At 47.6% G+C, this 13,889-nt stretch overlaps 1 protein-coding gene across 1 annotated transcript in view; it reads left to right on the top strand.

Annotated features, from left to right (window-relative positions):
* Nucleotides 1-611: 611 nt before the first annotated feature.
* FAM47E (family with sequence similarity 47 member E) overlaps nt 612-13,889 on the top strand; it is a gene marked incomplete at its 5' end in the record, with an annotated part of 33,255 nt that continues 19,977 nt past the window's right edge. The window contains 2 exons of the mRNA XM_084759813.1: nt 612-1,127; nt 8,819-8,952. Of these exons, the coding sequence (XP_084615939.1) occupies nt 612-1,127; nt 8,819-8,952 (650 nt within the window). The remainder of the gene's footprint in view (nt 1,128-8,818; nt 8,953-13,889) is intronic.

Here is a 13,889-nt window from a genome sequence, read left to right on the forward strand (position 1 = left end):
AACAACGCCCTGCCCTGTTGTTTCTCTTCTATCCTTTTGCTTTGTTTTTGTTTTGTTTTGAGACAAAAGTTTCTATGTGTCATAGCCCTGGCTGTCCTAGACTCTCTTTGTAGACCAGGCTGGCCTTGAACTCACAGAGATCTGCCTCCCTCTGCCTCCTGAGTGCTGGGATTAAAGGCGTGCGCCACCATGACCTGCTCCCTCTATCCTTCTTTCTCTCCTACCTAGTGTTGGGGGGGCTTGGAAGGGTGGAATGAAGGTGAACAAGAGTAGAAGAGAGTAAGGAACCTACAAAGTAGCAACACTGGCTAAGGATGCTGCAGCCAGGGCTCCTCACACAAAATGAAGGCACCGATGCTTGCCCTCTTCAGTCCAGGACTCCCGGCCATGGCGCGGTGCTATGCACTTTCAGGGTGGCTCTTCCCTCTAATTTATCATAAGAGGAGCTACGATGACACTGAAATAGGGTACTCATTAAAAAAAAAAAAAGGCACTTGCTGTTTACACACATTTGGAATACAGGCACACAGAGGGTAACTCGATGCTCCAAGGATGCATGCAGGCAAAAGGTCCAATTCCCATCCAGGGCTGTGGTTTTTCGTAAGCAGGCGATGGAGCCAGCTGTGGGGACGCAGCAGCAAAGAGAAAGCAAGGCCTTGCTACACAGCCTGCTCTTTTGCTCCACCCACCCCCACAATGCAATGGGTGGAGGCCCAACCTCCTCACAGCCTCCTCCCACCCAAGTCCTGGGATGCACTTCATCTAATGTGTTGTCTTCTAGGGACCTGGAGAACCTGCCTTCCAAGTGTCCAACAAAGCACAGCAGCCCGAAGCTCCCAGGATCCCTGGACAGTCGTCGGCGCTGGGTGTTTGTGAGTGAGGGGCTGGAGGACTTCAGGAAAGGCTGGCCCCGACACCAGGGCCTCAAGGATGCTTTTCTGCCTCATATTCATCACAGAGCCCCCAACGTGACCCCCAAGAAAAGGCAGAGAGGCCCGCGCAAGGAGGCAACCCTGTTGCCCAGGCTTGCGAAAGCTGAGAAGACCTTCCCAGAGGAAGTGGGAGCCAGCATGGCCCTGCACCCCCTGGCTCTCTACCCGCACCTGCAAGAGGCTCTGCCTGCTGAGGTGATCTGTTTGGGCTTGAGGGAAAGCCTCCCAGGGACCCCAAAATATTTCTCTCCAGATGCCCAGCGTGCTGAGATGCATGTTAGAAGAGAGGTGGTTGCATCCCCAGCTGAAGGGTTTTTTTTTTCCTTTTAAAAACTTTTAATGTGCTGCCCACATGTGTGCCTGCCCACCAGAGGTGGGCGCCAGATCTTATTATAGATGGTTGTGAGCCACCATGTGGTTTCTAGGAATTGAACTCGGGACCTTTGGAAGAACAGCCAGTGCTCTTAACCTCTGAGCCATCTCTCCAGCCCCAGCTGAAGGTTCTTAACCAGCTCAGGGCAGCCTTCCTTTTTCTACTGAGGAGGAAACACAAATGGTAGGACACACGGCTATTTCCTTTGCTTCCTGTGCAGCCACTCAGCTCACCGGAGTGTTCAACACAGGCATTTCAGGCTCTCTCCCCTCAAGCTCTTTCTCGAGGCTCTTGAGACTTCTGGGTACAGGAAGCCATGCAGGGGATGGCCCAGTTTTACTGACCTCCATTTAGCCTGGGCCAAGGAGGTCTCCTTAACAACCCACTAACAGATGGATAGAGGTAGGAGAACCTGAAAGCTATGGAAAAGCCACCATAATGCCCAGGCCTGGCCTATGTCACCAATGTCCCTGCCTGCTCCTAATTCATCTTCATAACCCTCAGCACATTTGCCCTGCTTTTTATTTAAATTTATCATCATCATCATCATCATCATCATTTTCTTTTTTTGAGACAGGGTTTCTCTGTGTAGCCTTGGCTGTCCTGGACTCCCTTTGTAGATCAGACTGGCCTCTGCCTCCCTAAGTGCTGGGACTACAGGCATGCACCTCCACACCTGGCTTACCCTGTTTTTTTATATCTCAAAATGGCTCGAAGTCTGTCTTTCCAACAAGAAGAAATGGTCATCTTTTCGTTGAGCAAATGGTAACATTCCTGGGAACCGGCCTTTTAGTGGACCACCGTAGCCTTAAACAAATGCCAGGCTGTGTGAGATCTGAGGAAGAGGGCAGGCTGGATGAGGCAGAGGATGAGCAGGAATGGCTCTCCCCTACCCACCCCTGCACCCTTTCCCCAGGCTAGACAGGTAAGTACTGGTGCGCCGTTTGTGAAATCAAAACAGGAGGCACCCTGTTGTGCATCATTATTAATTGTCCATGCCTTACAAGAATACATTTGTTTCCTATACCTAATGTATCCTGCAAACCATGGTTTTCAACCTATGCTGAATTTGTAACCCCATTGCCCACCCCTTTGTCTTGCTAACCTCCTGAACCTGTGATGATGCCCCTTCCACAGGATGGATTCTTGCACTCACCTATCCAACGGGCAACCCCCACCCCCCCTCTTCTGTCCAGGTACTAAGACCCAATGATCTCAACAGCCGTTCTCTATCAACCTCAACCTTTCCCCAAAAAGGGACTGTTGTCAAAAATATAAATTGCTTATAATGTTTATTATTAATAGCCGAAATTATTGTGGCAGTATTAATTCTCTAACCCGCTACCTGAGGCTGGGCAGATATTAACTCGATAAACTGCCTTGCCACCACCCAGCACCACATCCCATGCCATTTCCTGTAATTGTTCCCATCTGGGCAACTTCCCATCCAATACCCCTATAAACAGTCGCACATGCTTTCCATCTGGGCTGTTCCTCTCCATGCTAATCCAGAATAAATTCCTCCCGGCCACGAGACTCCCGGTGGTCCCGCCTCCTCCTTCTCTCCTGCTCCTCCTCTGTTGCTGTCCTTTCCCCAAGTGCCTGAGCCGTGGCCACGCCTGTCTAACGTCTGCCCTGCCCAGGTGTGTAGGCAGCTTTATTTAGCCAATTAGGGATAATTTTGGAGGCAAGGTTACATAGTATCATTTTGGTATAGGAGAGTAAGAGACTTGAGGGGGAGGGGCTGGGGGGAAAAGGGGGAGCTATTGATATCTGAATACAAAGCACTAGACCTTGCTGTTAACCAGGGACATCAAAAGCCCTCTGCTTTCTAAAACCCCCCCGGACTTAGGAGGAAGAGGAGGCAGATGTCTACCCAGTCCCTTGTGCACTTCTAAATACACCTTGCTTTAATCCGACAGTTATGGAAATGGTTTTCTTCTCAGGTCTAACACATTCCCTTGCTCAAAGCCCCTGCTTGACCTTAAGAGGTACTGGGGACCTCTTGCCTGTGGCCTTCCCAGCTCCACAGCAGGCTTCTCTCACTCCACATCAGTCATGGAAGTGAGGGAGGGAAGGGAGGGAGGGAGGAAGGAAGGAACCAACTCATGCTAGAAAAGTCAATAAGAAGAACAGTTGATGTTTCTGATCAGTGATTTGCTACACAGCTTTTCCTCACTGGGTCCAGTAAGCTAGAGTGTCTGAGCCTCAGATAAAGAGGTGGTTATACCGCATCTCATATGGCCATGGCATGGGAATGCAGCTCTCAGCTCCCTGTCTGATTTCCCCAACTAGATTTTGTTAGCTTTGTTTTGTTGTTGTTGTTTGTTTTGATTTTTAAAAATTTTTATTTTTATTACCTCACCGGATCTCCTTTTTTTCCAAGACAGGGTTTATCTGTGTACCCTTGGATGTCCTAGATTCGCTTTATAGACCAGAAACCAGGCTGGCCTCGTACTCACAAGGATCCACCTGCCTCGACCTCCCAAGTGCTGGGATTAAAGGCGTGTGCCACCAGGCCTGGCTTTTTTTATTTTTATTTTTCCTTTTTATTTATTCTCTCATATATCTCCTAGACAAAGGGAAGCGTTTATGCGACTAGGAAGGGGGAATTTAGCTGGTGTTGGGTGCAGAAAGGTGGCAAAGAGGTAAGTAGGTGAGGGGAGTCCCAAAGCCAGGGAAAAGGAGGAGGAACCCCACCCTTAGAGATGGGCGATAGGTGAGAAACTTGGGCTTTGGATTGACAGTCCTTATCCGGATTCCCTTTGACCCAAGAGATGGATTTCCTGTAGCTTACAAGAATCCTTTTAGGGTCATAAAAGGAGATAAATGTAGCATCATCACTGTTTGTAATCTGCAGCGAAACATACATTGTTAGACATGTACAGTAGGAAAAGGCAGTAGACATATGGCATAGTAGAGGCTTGGAAAAAGAACTTTGTGTTAAAAGTGCAAAAACCTTTACATAAGTTTGGAAAGGCAGAAGCCTTTTTGGGCCTCTGTGGAACAGTAACAAAAGGACAATTTAAATCTTGGAACTATGGTAGGATCGTACAGTGGAATGTTTTACCACAATTAAATTAATAAACTAGAGCTCCATTGATCAGTCTCAATACTTTGAACAGTTAATACAACAGTAGCATAGCAACAGGACAGCAACAGGAAGAAATAGAGCATCCTTTAGACATGTTGACCTTCATAACGATCCTAAAACATGTTTTAAAACACCTTCTTGGAAGCTTTAGGACATAGGTAAAATTGTTGTCCACGGTCACTGTCCTTTAGCTAAAAGAATGGTAACAAAGTAGACTGTATGTAGACCTGACAGTTAAACTTTGGTCCCCTGCATGTGAAGAGGGCTGGGAAGGGACCTGAAGTCTCCCATGGTAGAAGCTGGTCATGTGGCTATGTAACCTGAGTTTAAAACAGACCTGTGCCATTACCCTGGGATTAGGGAGGCTGCTGACCCTAAGAGCCATCTGTACTCCACCAGATCAAGGAGCTTGAAGGCTGGAAATGTCTAAAGCTCTTGTGCTGGTTGACCCTCCAGTTGCTGGGCACAGAGAACAAGCCTGCGTGTGAGCATTCTCACATCCATAGGCCCAAATTTGCCAACAGGTTAGGCTGTGGGACCAGTGTCCTATTCTGACTAGCAGCTGTGAGACTGGTGTGCCCTTTTAGCTGCATCTGAAAGAGGTCCCTGGCAGAGCTGGCTCAGGCTGGACCCTGATGGGAGGGGGCTTTGCACACCTCTATTTTTTTCTCAGGGGCAGTGGCTAAGGCCTGGAGTGTAGTTTGCTGTAACTGAGCCTGTCGGGAAGGCTCCTCTCAGGCTTTAAATAATTTAAAATTATTCTTACCAGTTCCTATATGGGGATCCAGGAAACATCCTTAGCTTTCAGAGACCACAGTCTTGTCTATCTTAAGAATATTTAGATAGACAATTTTGTTCATAGTTTATCTTAATACTTAAAGACTAAGATTTTAGTTTTATCTCTGTTAAGTTGGAATGTTAAAAACACAGGTACAGGGCTGGAGAGATGGCTCAGAGGTTAAGAGCACTGAATGCTCTTCCAGAGGTCCTGAGTTCAATTCCCAGCAACCACATTGTGGCTCACAACCATCTATAATGTGATCTAGGGCCCTCTTCTGGCCTGAAGGTATACATGCAGGCAAAACATTGTATACGTAATAAATAAATTAAAACACACACACAAGTACAAAGCGGGCAGTGGCGGCACACCCCTTTAATCCCAGCACTTGGGAGGCAGAAGCAGGCGTATCTCTGTGAGTTCGAGGCCAGCCTGGTTTACAGAGTGAGTACCAGGACAGCTAAGGCTATACAGAGAAACCTTGTCTCAAAAAGCCAAAAGAACAAAAACAAACAAACACACAAAAAATACAAGTACAGTCCAAAAGGAGCAGAACAGTTTTGTATGAATAATATCACATTTATGATTTTAGACTAAACATGGTTTAAGGCAGTGATTTAAATTTTTAACATTGTAAACAAATGAATGTTAATACAGTAGAACATTATAGAAACTGTATCAAATCCATTAGCCAGGAATCCTGTAGTTGAGTCCAGGTTAGCTAACGACAAGAGGAACAGCATTTATCTTGTTAATTTTAATATACCTTTATAATTTTAAAATAAACATTTAGAACCAGCATACAATGATTTTTTTTTTCTAAAAGGAAATTAACAGAGTTTAGGTTTTAAATAGTCTAAACATCGCACGCAATAAACAATCATATGATTTTTTTTTAGAGAAGAAAATAAATTAGAGACAATTTTTATTTTTAGGAGTTGGAAAATAGATTTAGAGAAAAGCTTTTTAGCCAAGAGCCAGGTGTATTTGATTCTTAGTCCATAATTAACCAAGTTAGCAAAGCTGAGAGTTCGCAGACCGAGGCCTGGAGCCAGTTACTGCGTGAAGGTGATTGACTCCACCCCTGGCCTGCCTGGCCCGCCTCGGCCAGGCTGAGCTCTGTTGAGTTGAGTAGCGGCAGAGCATGAGTGTCTTTAGTGAGTCTTTGACATACCTGTGGTGAGAAGGGCCAGGGCAGCAATGGGAGGCTAGCGGTCACGTGGTCAGGCCATGTGTAAGGATTTTTTTTTTTTTAATGGAAGAGAATAGGCAGTCCTCAAGCACCCCAGAAATGATCTGGGATCACTTTGGAACAGCAAGGATGCGCAAACTGGTCATGAGGCAGGGAGTGGCGGCAACGGGCACATCTGGCTGCCCCTGAGTGCACCCCATTGGGTGTATATAATCTCTTTTCGCACTCGCCTCTGAACCATGCAATGTAGCAGCGCAGCAGCGTCATTTTTTTTTTTTAACCTGGGTAGGCTTAGATCCCAGACCATTCCTGTGCACAGGCAGTAGGGACAGGAAGCCCATTGCCTTAGTGCTCTTGGGGCCAAGTTTAGGACTCGGGGGAAACCGAGACAAAGAGAACATCTATTTACCTCTTGCAAGCTGGTCTGGAAGGCTTCTCCACAGGTGTCTGAGGGGGGGGGGTTGGCAGGGGGTAGAAATAGGAATGAGGAGGAGAATACTTAGAGAAATTTGTTACAGACAGTAAAGGGAGATGGGATTTCACTGTGACGACAACAGAAAGGACCTCTGGGTTTAGTATCCAAATCATGTGGCACCAATTTTATATTTAAAAATTAAAGCAATGAGATATGAGGTAAGATATATGGTATTAAGGTGCCAGATGACAGATATTATGTTGTAGAGGAGTTTATTAAATGAACATGGGGGAGAAGGAGTACGAGAGAGGGGGGGGGGAGAGGGAGAGGGAGGGGGAGGGGGAGAGGGAGAGAGAGAGAGAGAGAGAGAGAGAGAGAGAGAGAGAGAGAGAGAAGGGGAAAAGGAGAAAGGAGAGAGAGAGGCGCAGATGCGTGTAGGGTCTGTCCTTTTATATAACCCTGGGCAGGGTCACGCCCCCATGGCGGGTAAGCAGTGACATCACAGGTAGGCTAACTGAAGAACTCTAACAACACTAACCAAATACAGTATAACAAGCAACAATAAGACCAGGCGCATATTCTCGCATCAAGGCTGGCTGAGGCAACCAAGTAGGAGGAAAAGGGTCCCAGAGGCAGGCAACAGAGTCAGAAGCAGCCCCTGTTCCCACTGTTAGGAGTCTCACAAGAACACTGAGCTACACAGCTGTAACATACATGCAGTCGACCTAGGTCAGACCTGGCAGGCTCCCTGATCTCTGGGAGCCCCCATGAGTCCTGGTCAGTTGATTCTGTGTCCTTGATCCCTCTGGCTCCTCTGATCCTCCTCTGCAGGGTTAACTTCCTTTTGAGGCAGGGTCTTCTTTATTTTTATTATTATTATTATTTATTATTATTATTATTTATGATGATGATGATGATGCTGATGATGCTGATGATGCTGAGCTGGCTGCCTGCAGCTCCAGTTTGGGTGGGTTCAACTTCACAGCTGCGGCGAAGAAATGACATTCTTTGTGTGTGATCCCAGAAAAAGTCTGATCCCGTAGCCTAGTTACCACTCGTCCACTTGATTCAGGAGCCCATTGTATCCCTAAGCTAAGTCACTGTGTCTCTGCTGTGGTCTGCCTGGAGAGTGGTTCAGCCAGCTAGGACCAGGTGGATGGGAGTAGAGGGAGGAGGTGGTTCTTTATGTGGGGGTAGGGGTGGGGGTGCAGGTGGGGGGGGTGCAGAAGACACCCTCATCTGTTGTTCCTCTTGTATGGATCATTATTTTATTGAGATAATGTCTCTTTCTGGCCTAGGACTCACCGAGCAGGGTAGGCAGGCAAGTCTCCATCACCTTGGCTGTAAGATTACAAGCGTGCACCACATCCAGATTTTTAATTTTTTTTTTTTTAATGTGAGTTCTGTGAGGTTGAGCTCAGGTTCTCAGGCTGGAAAGACAAGCACTTGACTGGCTGCGTTATCTCCCCAGCACGTGAGGTGGTTCTCCAGAGAAGAATGCAGATACCTTATTCAGAGGAGGCATGAGAGCTACACCAGATGCCTTCAGTCAACAGCCACACAAGGCCAAGAGAGAACCTACAGCCGGGGCTTTTTGGGGGGGCCTGGGGGAGTCTCACAGGCATATTCTACTAGAGGAGACAGAACCATAGCGCAGGGCCTGAGCAGAGCCTGAGCTGGGGTGTATAGACAGCCGCCCTCAATGCGGGGCTCAGTGCACCGCTGATGACTGGAGTTTGAAAAGAAACATCAAGCCGGACGGTGGCGGCGCACACCTGTAATCCCGGCACTCAGGAGGCAGAGGCAGGCAGATGGCTGTGAGTTGGAGGCCAGCCTGGTCTACAAAGTTAGTCCAGGACAGCCAAGGCTACACAGAGAAGCCTGTCTCAAAAAGCCAAGAAGAAGAAGAAGAACAAGGAAAAAAATAAAGAAAAGGAACATGAGAGAAGGGACTTGGTACATTTTGTTATAGAGTTGGGGCCACTTTTCTTGCAATCCTGCCCTCACCCCAAGTCTTCTTCTTTCTCTTTGTAGCTCTTATTACAGGTGCTGGAGGTGCTGGACCCTGAGAGGAAGCTGAGGGACACGTGGGCTTATCGCCAGGATACCAGGAAATTAATGAAGGAACCCATAAAGCTTGTAGAAACACGTTCTCCCCAACAGTGCCTGTGAGTACCGCTGATGTCTTTCCCTGAATGAACATCTTAGGCTGGCCTTCTCATATTTAGAGTAATCTTGCTTACTCTTGTTTTAAAAAACAAAAAAACAAAACATCCAGAGTCTCATTTAGCCCAGGCTGATCTCCTGCTTACTGTGTTCCTAAGGATGCCCTAGGCTGCCTGATCCTCCTCCCTGCATCTCTGAAAGCAGGGGTTTTAGGGCTGTGCTGCCACACCTGGGTATCTAGGATCCGTGTAAAGAAGCAATAAAGTCTTTCGGAGGAAGAGAAGCCCTGCCTCCTGTGGATGGGATTTTTCAGCAGTGGAGTAAACATGGACTCCACGTAGCTTTTATTTGACAAGAGGACAGCAAAAAGCCTGGCGAATTGACCTTTTTCAACAGGGCAGGCCAGTGGTTGGTTGGATCATCACACGTACACGCGTGCACATATGCACAACACAGGGAGTTGTCAAGGATGCACTTGCTAGTCTTCTTTTCTGTTTTGAGACAAGGTCTCATGTAGCCCAGGCTGGTCTAAAACTCTTAGTCTCCCAGCCTTTCCTTCCAGACTGCTGGGCTTATAGGCTTGTGCCTCCACAGCTGGCTGCTTGCTTGTCATTTAAGGCGGTAACGGGATCTTCGGTTGGGAGGCCCTGCTCATCTCTGCACAACCCACACCCACAGCTGCCACCCTTTCTGAAACTTTCCAAAGCATAGAACTTAGTAGAATCTCTTTTGTATCATACCCTTGCTCTCCAACCCCACATTTGTACTGCCGGGTGTGGTGGTGCACGCCTTTAATCCCAGCACTTGGGAGGCAGAGGCAGGCAGATCACTGTGAGTTCGAGGCCAGCCTGGTCTACAAAGCAAGTCCAGGACAGCCAGGGCTGTTACACAGAGAAACCTTGTCTCGAAAAACCAACCACCAAACAAAACCAAAAACAAAACCAATGGAAATGTAGCTGGGCTTAGTGGCACGTGCCTTTAACCCCAGCACTCTGGAGGCAGAGGCAGGTGGATCTCAATGATTTTGAGGCCAAGGTAGTCTACAAAAGTGAATCCAAGATAGCCAGGGCTGCAGAGAAACCCTGTCTCAAAAAACCAAAACCAACCAACCAGCTAACCAACTAACCAACTAACCAAACAAACAAACAGGTTGGAGAAATGTCTCAGAGGTTAAGAGCACTGGTTGTTCTTCCAAAGGTCCTGAGTTCAATTCCCAGCAACCACATGGTGGTTCATATCAAGATCCAGTGCCAGGCATGGTGGCACATGCCTTTAACCCCAGAACTCAGGGAGGCAGAGACCAGCAAATCACTGTGAGTTCGAGGCCAGTCTGGTGTGCTAAGTGAATCCAGGACAGCCAAGGCTACACAGAGAAACTCTATCTTAAAAAACCATAAATAAATAAATATGGAGCCTTCTTCTGGTCTGCTGGCTCACATGCAGGCAGAATAATAAATACATTTTTAATGCTGGGCAGTGGTGGCACAGGCCTTTAATCCCAGCACTCGGGAGACAGAGGCAGGCGGATCTCTGTGAGTTTGAGGCCAGCCTGGTGTACAAAGGGAGTACAGAACAGCCAAGGCTACATAGGGAAACCCTGTCTTGAAAAAAAAAAAAAAAGAAATCTTTTAAAAACAGACAAACGAACAATGGAAGTGTTTTAACAACATCTACTAACAGCTCGAAGGCATGCAGTCTGAAATAGCTGTCTATCACTGTGCTGAAATCAAAATGTCAGCAGGACTGTGTGCCCTCCACCAAAGGCTGCAGGGAAATGTGCTCTCTGCCTCCTATCTCTGACGGCTGGCTGCTTGTGCTCTGTGGCTTGTGACCTCATGCTCCAAACTTCAAGACCAGCAGCTTTGTGTCTCTGTCTGGTCTGTCCTCATGTCACCTGCTTTTGGTGTGCGTCAGGCTTTCCTCTCTCTGCCTCTTTCTCTCAAGGACACTTGGGATGGTGTGTATGGCCCAGCAAGATAATCTAGGGTAATCTCCCAGTCTCAGAAGTGTGGATGAATCACACCTGCAAAGGCCCTTTGAAAGCAGAGTCACACAAGCTCCAAGGATTAGCACTTGAGCTCTTCAGAGTCCTCTGTGACCCTACCAGAGCTTGAGGTGACACCACCTCTCTTGAAAACAAGTCCCCCTTGGCTTGTACTTTCTGCTGAGAGCTTTTGAAGGAGACATCCAAACTCACGTCTCTCTTCCCTCCCCGCCCATTCCTTCCTCTTCCTTCCCTGCTTTCTTTCCAGACAGGATTTCTCTGTGTAGCCTTGGCTGTCCTGGACTCACTCTGTAGACCAGGCTGGCCTCGAACTCACAAGAGATCCTCCTGCCTCTGCCTCCTGAGTGCTGTTATTACAGGCGTGCGCCATCACACGGGGCTACTTTTCCTCTCTTGAATCCAACAGCCGTTAAGTTTCCTCCTCTTTAGTCCACTGAACTCCTCTGACCTTTACCCTCGATGAGGTCACATTGATCCCTATGCTACCTCATCAGCGACTTTGCTCACTGCTGTGACATAATACCTGGTTAGGAGCAGGTGTAATAAGAAAGGAGTTATTTTGGCTCACAGTTCAAGAGGGCACAGTCCATCTTGTAGGGACGGCATGGTGAAGGCAGACTCACAGCCAGTCACACTGATCGATCACAGAGGGCACAGGGAAACCATGAAACCAGATCACTCCATGGGGAAGCAGAAAATGGTGGGAAAGTTAAGTGGATTTTTGTATGACAGTCAACAGGGTGGGGTCTTTGAGCTGCTGCAGGCTGTTCAGATTGACTGGGAACCAGATGTCTTTGCCAGAGGGAGTCAACCTTTGGGGCAGACTAAGTGAGAGGAGGCTCCTGGTAAATAGAAACTTTAGGCCTCTGTTTGCCTAATAACCATTCTGTTTACCTGGCCAAGGTCCTTCTGTTCAGGACGGTGTTTTCAACCTTCCTAATGCTGCAGCCCTTTAATACAGCTCCTCATGTTGTGATGACCTCCAACCATAAAATTTTTTTTTGTTGGTATCTCAGAACTGTAATTTTGCTATTGTTATGAATCATAATGTAAATATCTGCATTTTCCGATTTTAGGCAACCCCTGTGAAAGGGTCATTCCCATAGGGGTTGTGACCCACAGATTCAGAAGCACTGGTTTAGGACATTGTCACCAACCAGAACTATCTTTCTGGGGGGAGGGTGGTGGGAGTCTACTTTGGACCCATCACACCAATACACAACTGACACAATTGATAACATCATTTTTCTCATATTGCTATTTCCTTTTTCTTTTGAGACTAGCTCTCACTATGTAGACCAGGCATATATGGTCTACTATGTAAGCAATCTTTCTGCCTTTGACTGCTCAGTGCTGGCACTACAGATGTGAACCACCATACCCAGCCTCTTGATTTTTCTTCCTTTAGCTTCTGGAACATTCTTTTTCCTTAGTTCCCTCCTATCTCATAGTCCTCTCTTTGGTTCCTCCTTTTATGTGTGTATGTTGTTTTGAGACAGGGTCTCCCTATGAAGCCTTGGCTGTCCTTTGTTTGTTTGTTTTTGTTTGTTGTTTTAAACCTCAAAGCACTTCAGTCTCTGATGTCTTTTCTGTACATGCACTGCCAAGTGACCTTGGCCACCTACAAGTAGGCAATCCAGGATTTGTCCTTGGACCTGTAATTCACATCGTGGACTGCACAGTTGACCACACACTCCAGTTCTCAGAGTATTGCTCCTTCTGCTTTTCACAGCTCAGTAAAGAGTGAGTCATCAGTAGCCAGTTGCTTCTACAACAACAGCCATCTGCCAACATATGGCAGTGGCTTTGTGAAGTCTTTGGATCACTGCAATAGCTTATTAGCTGCTGTGGTGGTTTGAGTGAGAAAGGCCCCATAGGGTTGGGAAGGGCTAGGAGGTGTGGCCTTGGAGGAGGTGTGTCACTGGGGATGGCTTTGAGGCTTCAAAAGTCCATGCCAGGCCCAGCGTCTACCTGCTGCCTGTGGATCAGGGTGTAAAGCTCTCAGCTACTGCTACAGCACCATGCCTGTCTGCTTCCTGCCATGATAATGGGCTCATCCTCTGACACTGTAAGAAGCCTCAATTAAATGCTTACTTTTGTAAGAGTTGCCTTGGTCATGGTGTCTCTTCACAGCAATGTGACAGACAGCTGGTTTCATGGCCTCCACGCCTACCCCTTGTCTCAGCTCTCACTCTCATTCTCTCTGTCTGTCTGTCTGTCTCTCTCTCTCTCTCTCTGTGTGTGTGTGTGTGTGTCTGTCTGTCTGTCTGTCTCCCCTTCCTCTGTGTATATGTATCTCTGTCTGTGTGTCTCTCTCTCACTCACTCTCTGTGTCTGTGTCTCTGTCTGTCTGCCTGTGTCTCTGTCTATCTGTGTCTCTGTCTGTGTGTGTGTGTATTGGGGGTGGGGGAGTAGCCATGCATTCCAAGGCATGCATATATCAGTCGGAGGACACCCTCAGGTGTGGGTCCTCACCTTCCCTGTTTCAGGCAGGGTCTCCTGGCTGTTTGCAGCTGGCCTGTGAGCTTCCGGGGAGTCTCCTGTCCTGCCTCCTCTTCCACGTAAGTGCACTAGGATAACAGACTTGGATTGTGCAGCCTAGTGCTGGGTAGGTTCTGGGGAGTTGAACTTGGGACCTCACACTTGCATACAAGTAGTTTACTAATGGAGCCATTTCCCCAGCCAATTAATATAATTACATTTTGCCAGGCATGGTGGTGCACACCTTTAATCCCAGCACTCGGGAGGCAGAGGCAGGAGGATCGCTGTGAGTTGGAGGCCAGCCTGGTCTACACTGCAAGTCCAAGACAGCCAAGGCTAACACAGAGAGACCCTGTCTCGGGGGAAAAAAAGATAATTACATTTTAATTTACTTTTAGTTTATGTGGGTTATGTGTGTGCCACCGTGGACACTTGGAGGTCAAAGGACAACTT

Source organism: Acomys minous (assembly GCF_964271855.1).
Source record: "Acomys minous genome assembly, chromosome: 15".
Lineage (NCBI taxonomy): Eukaryota > Metazoa > Chordata > Mammalia > Rodentia > Muridae > Acomys > Acomys minous.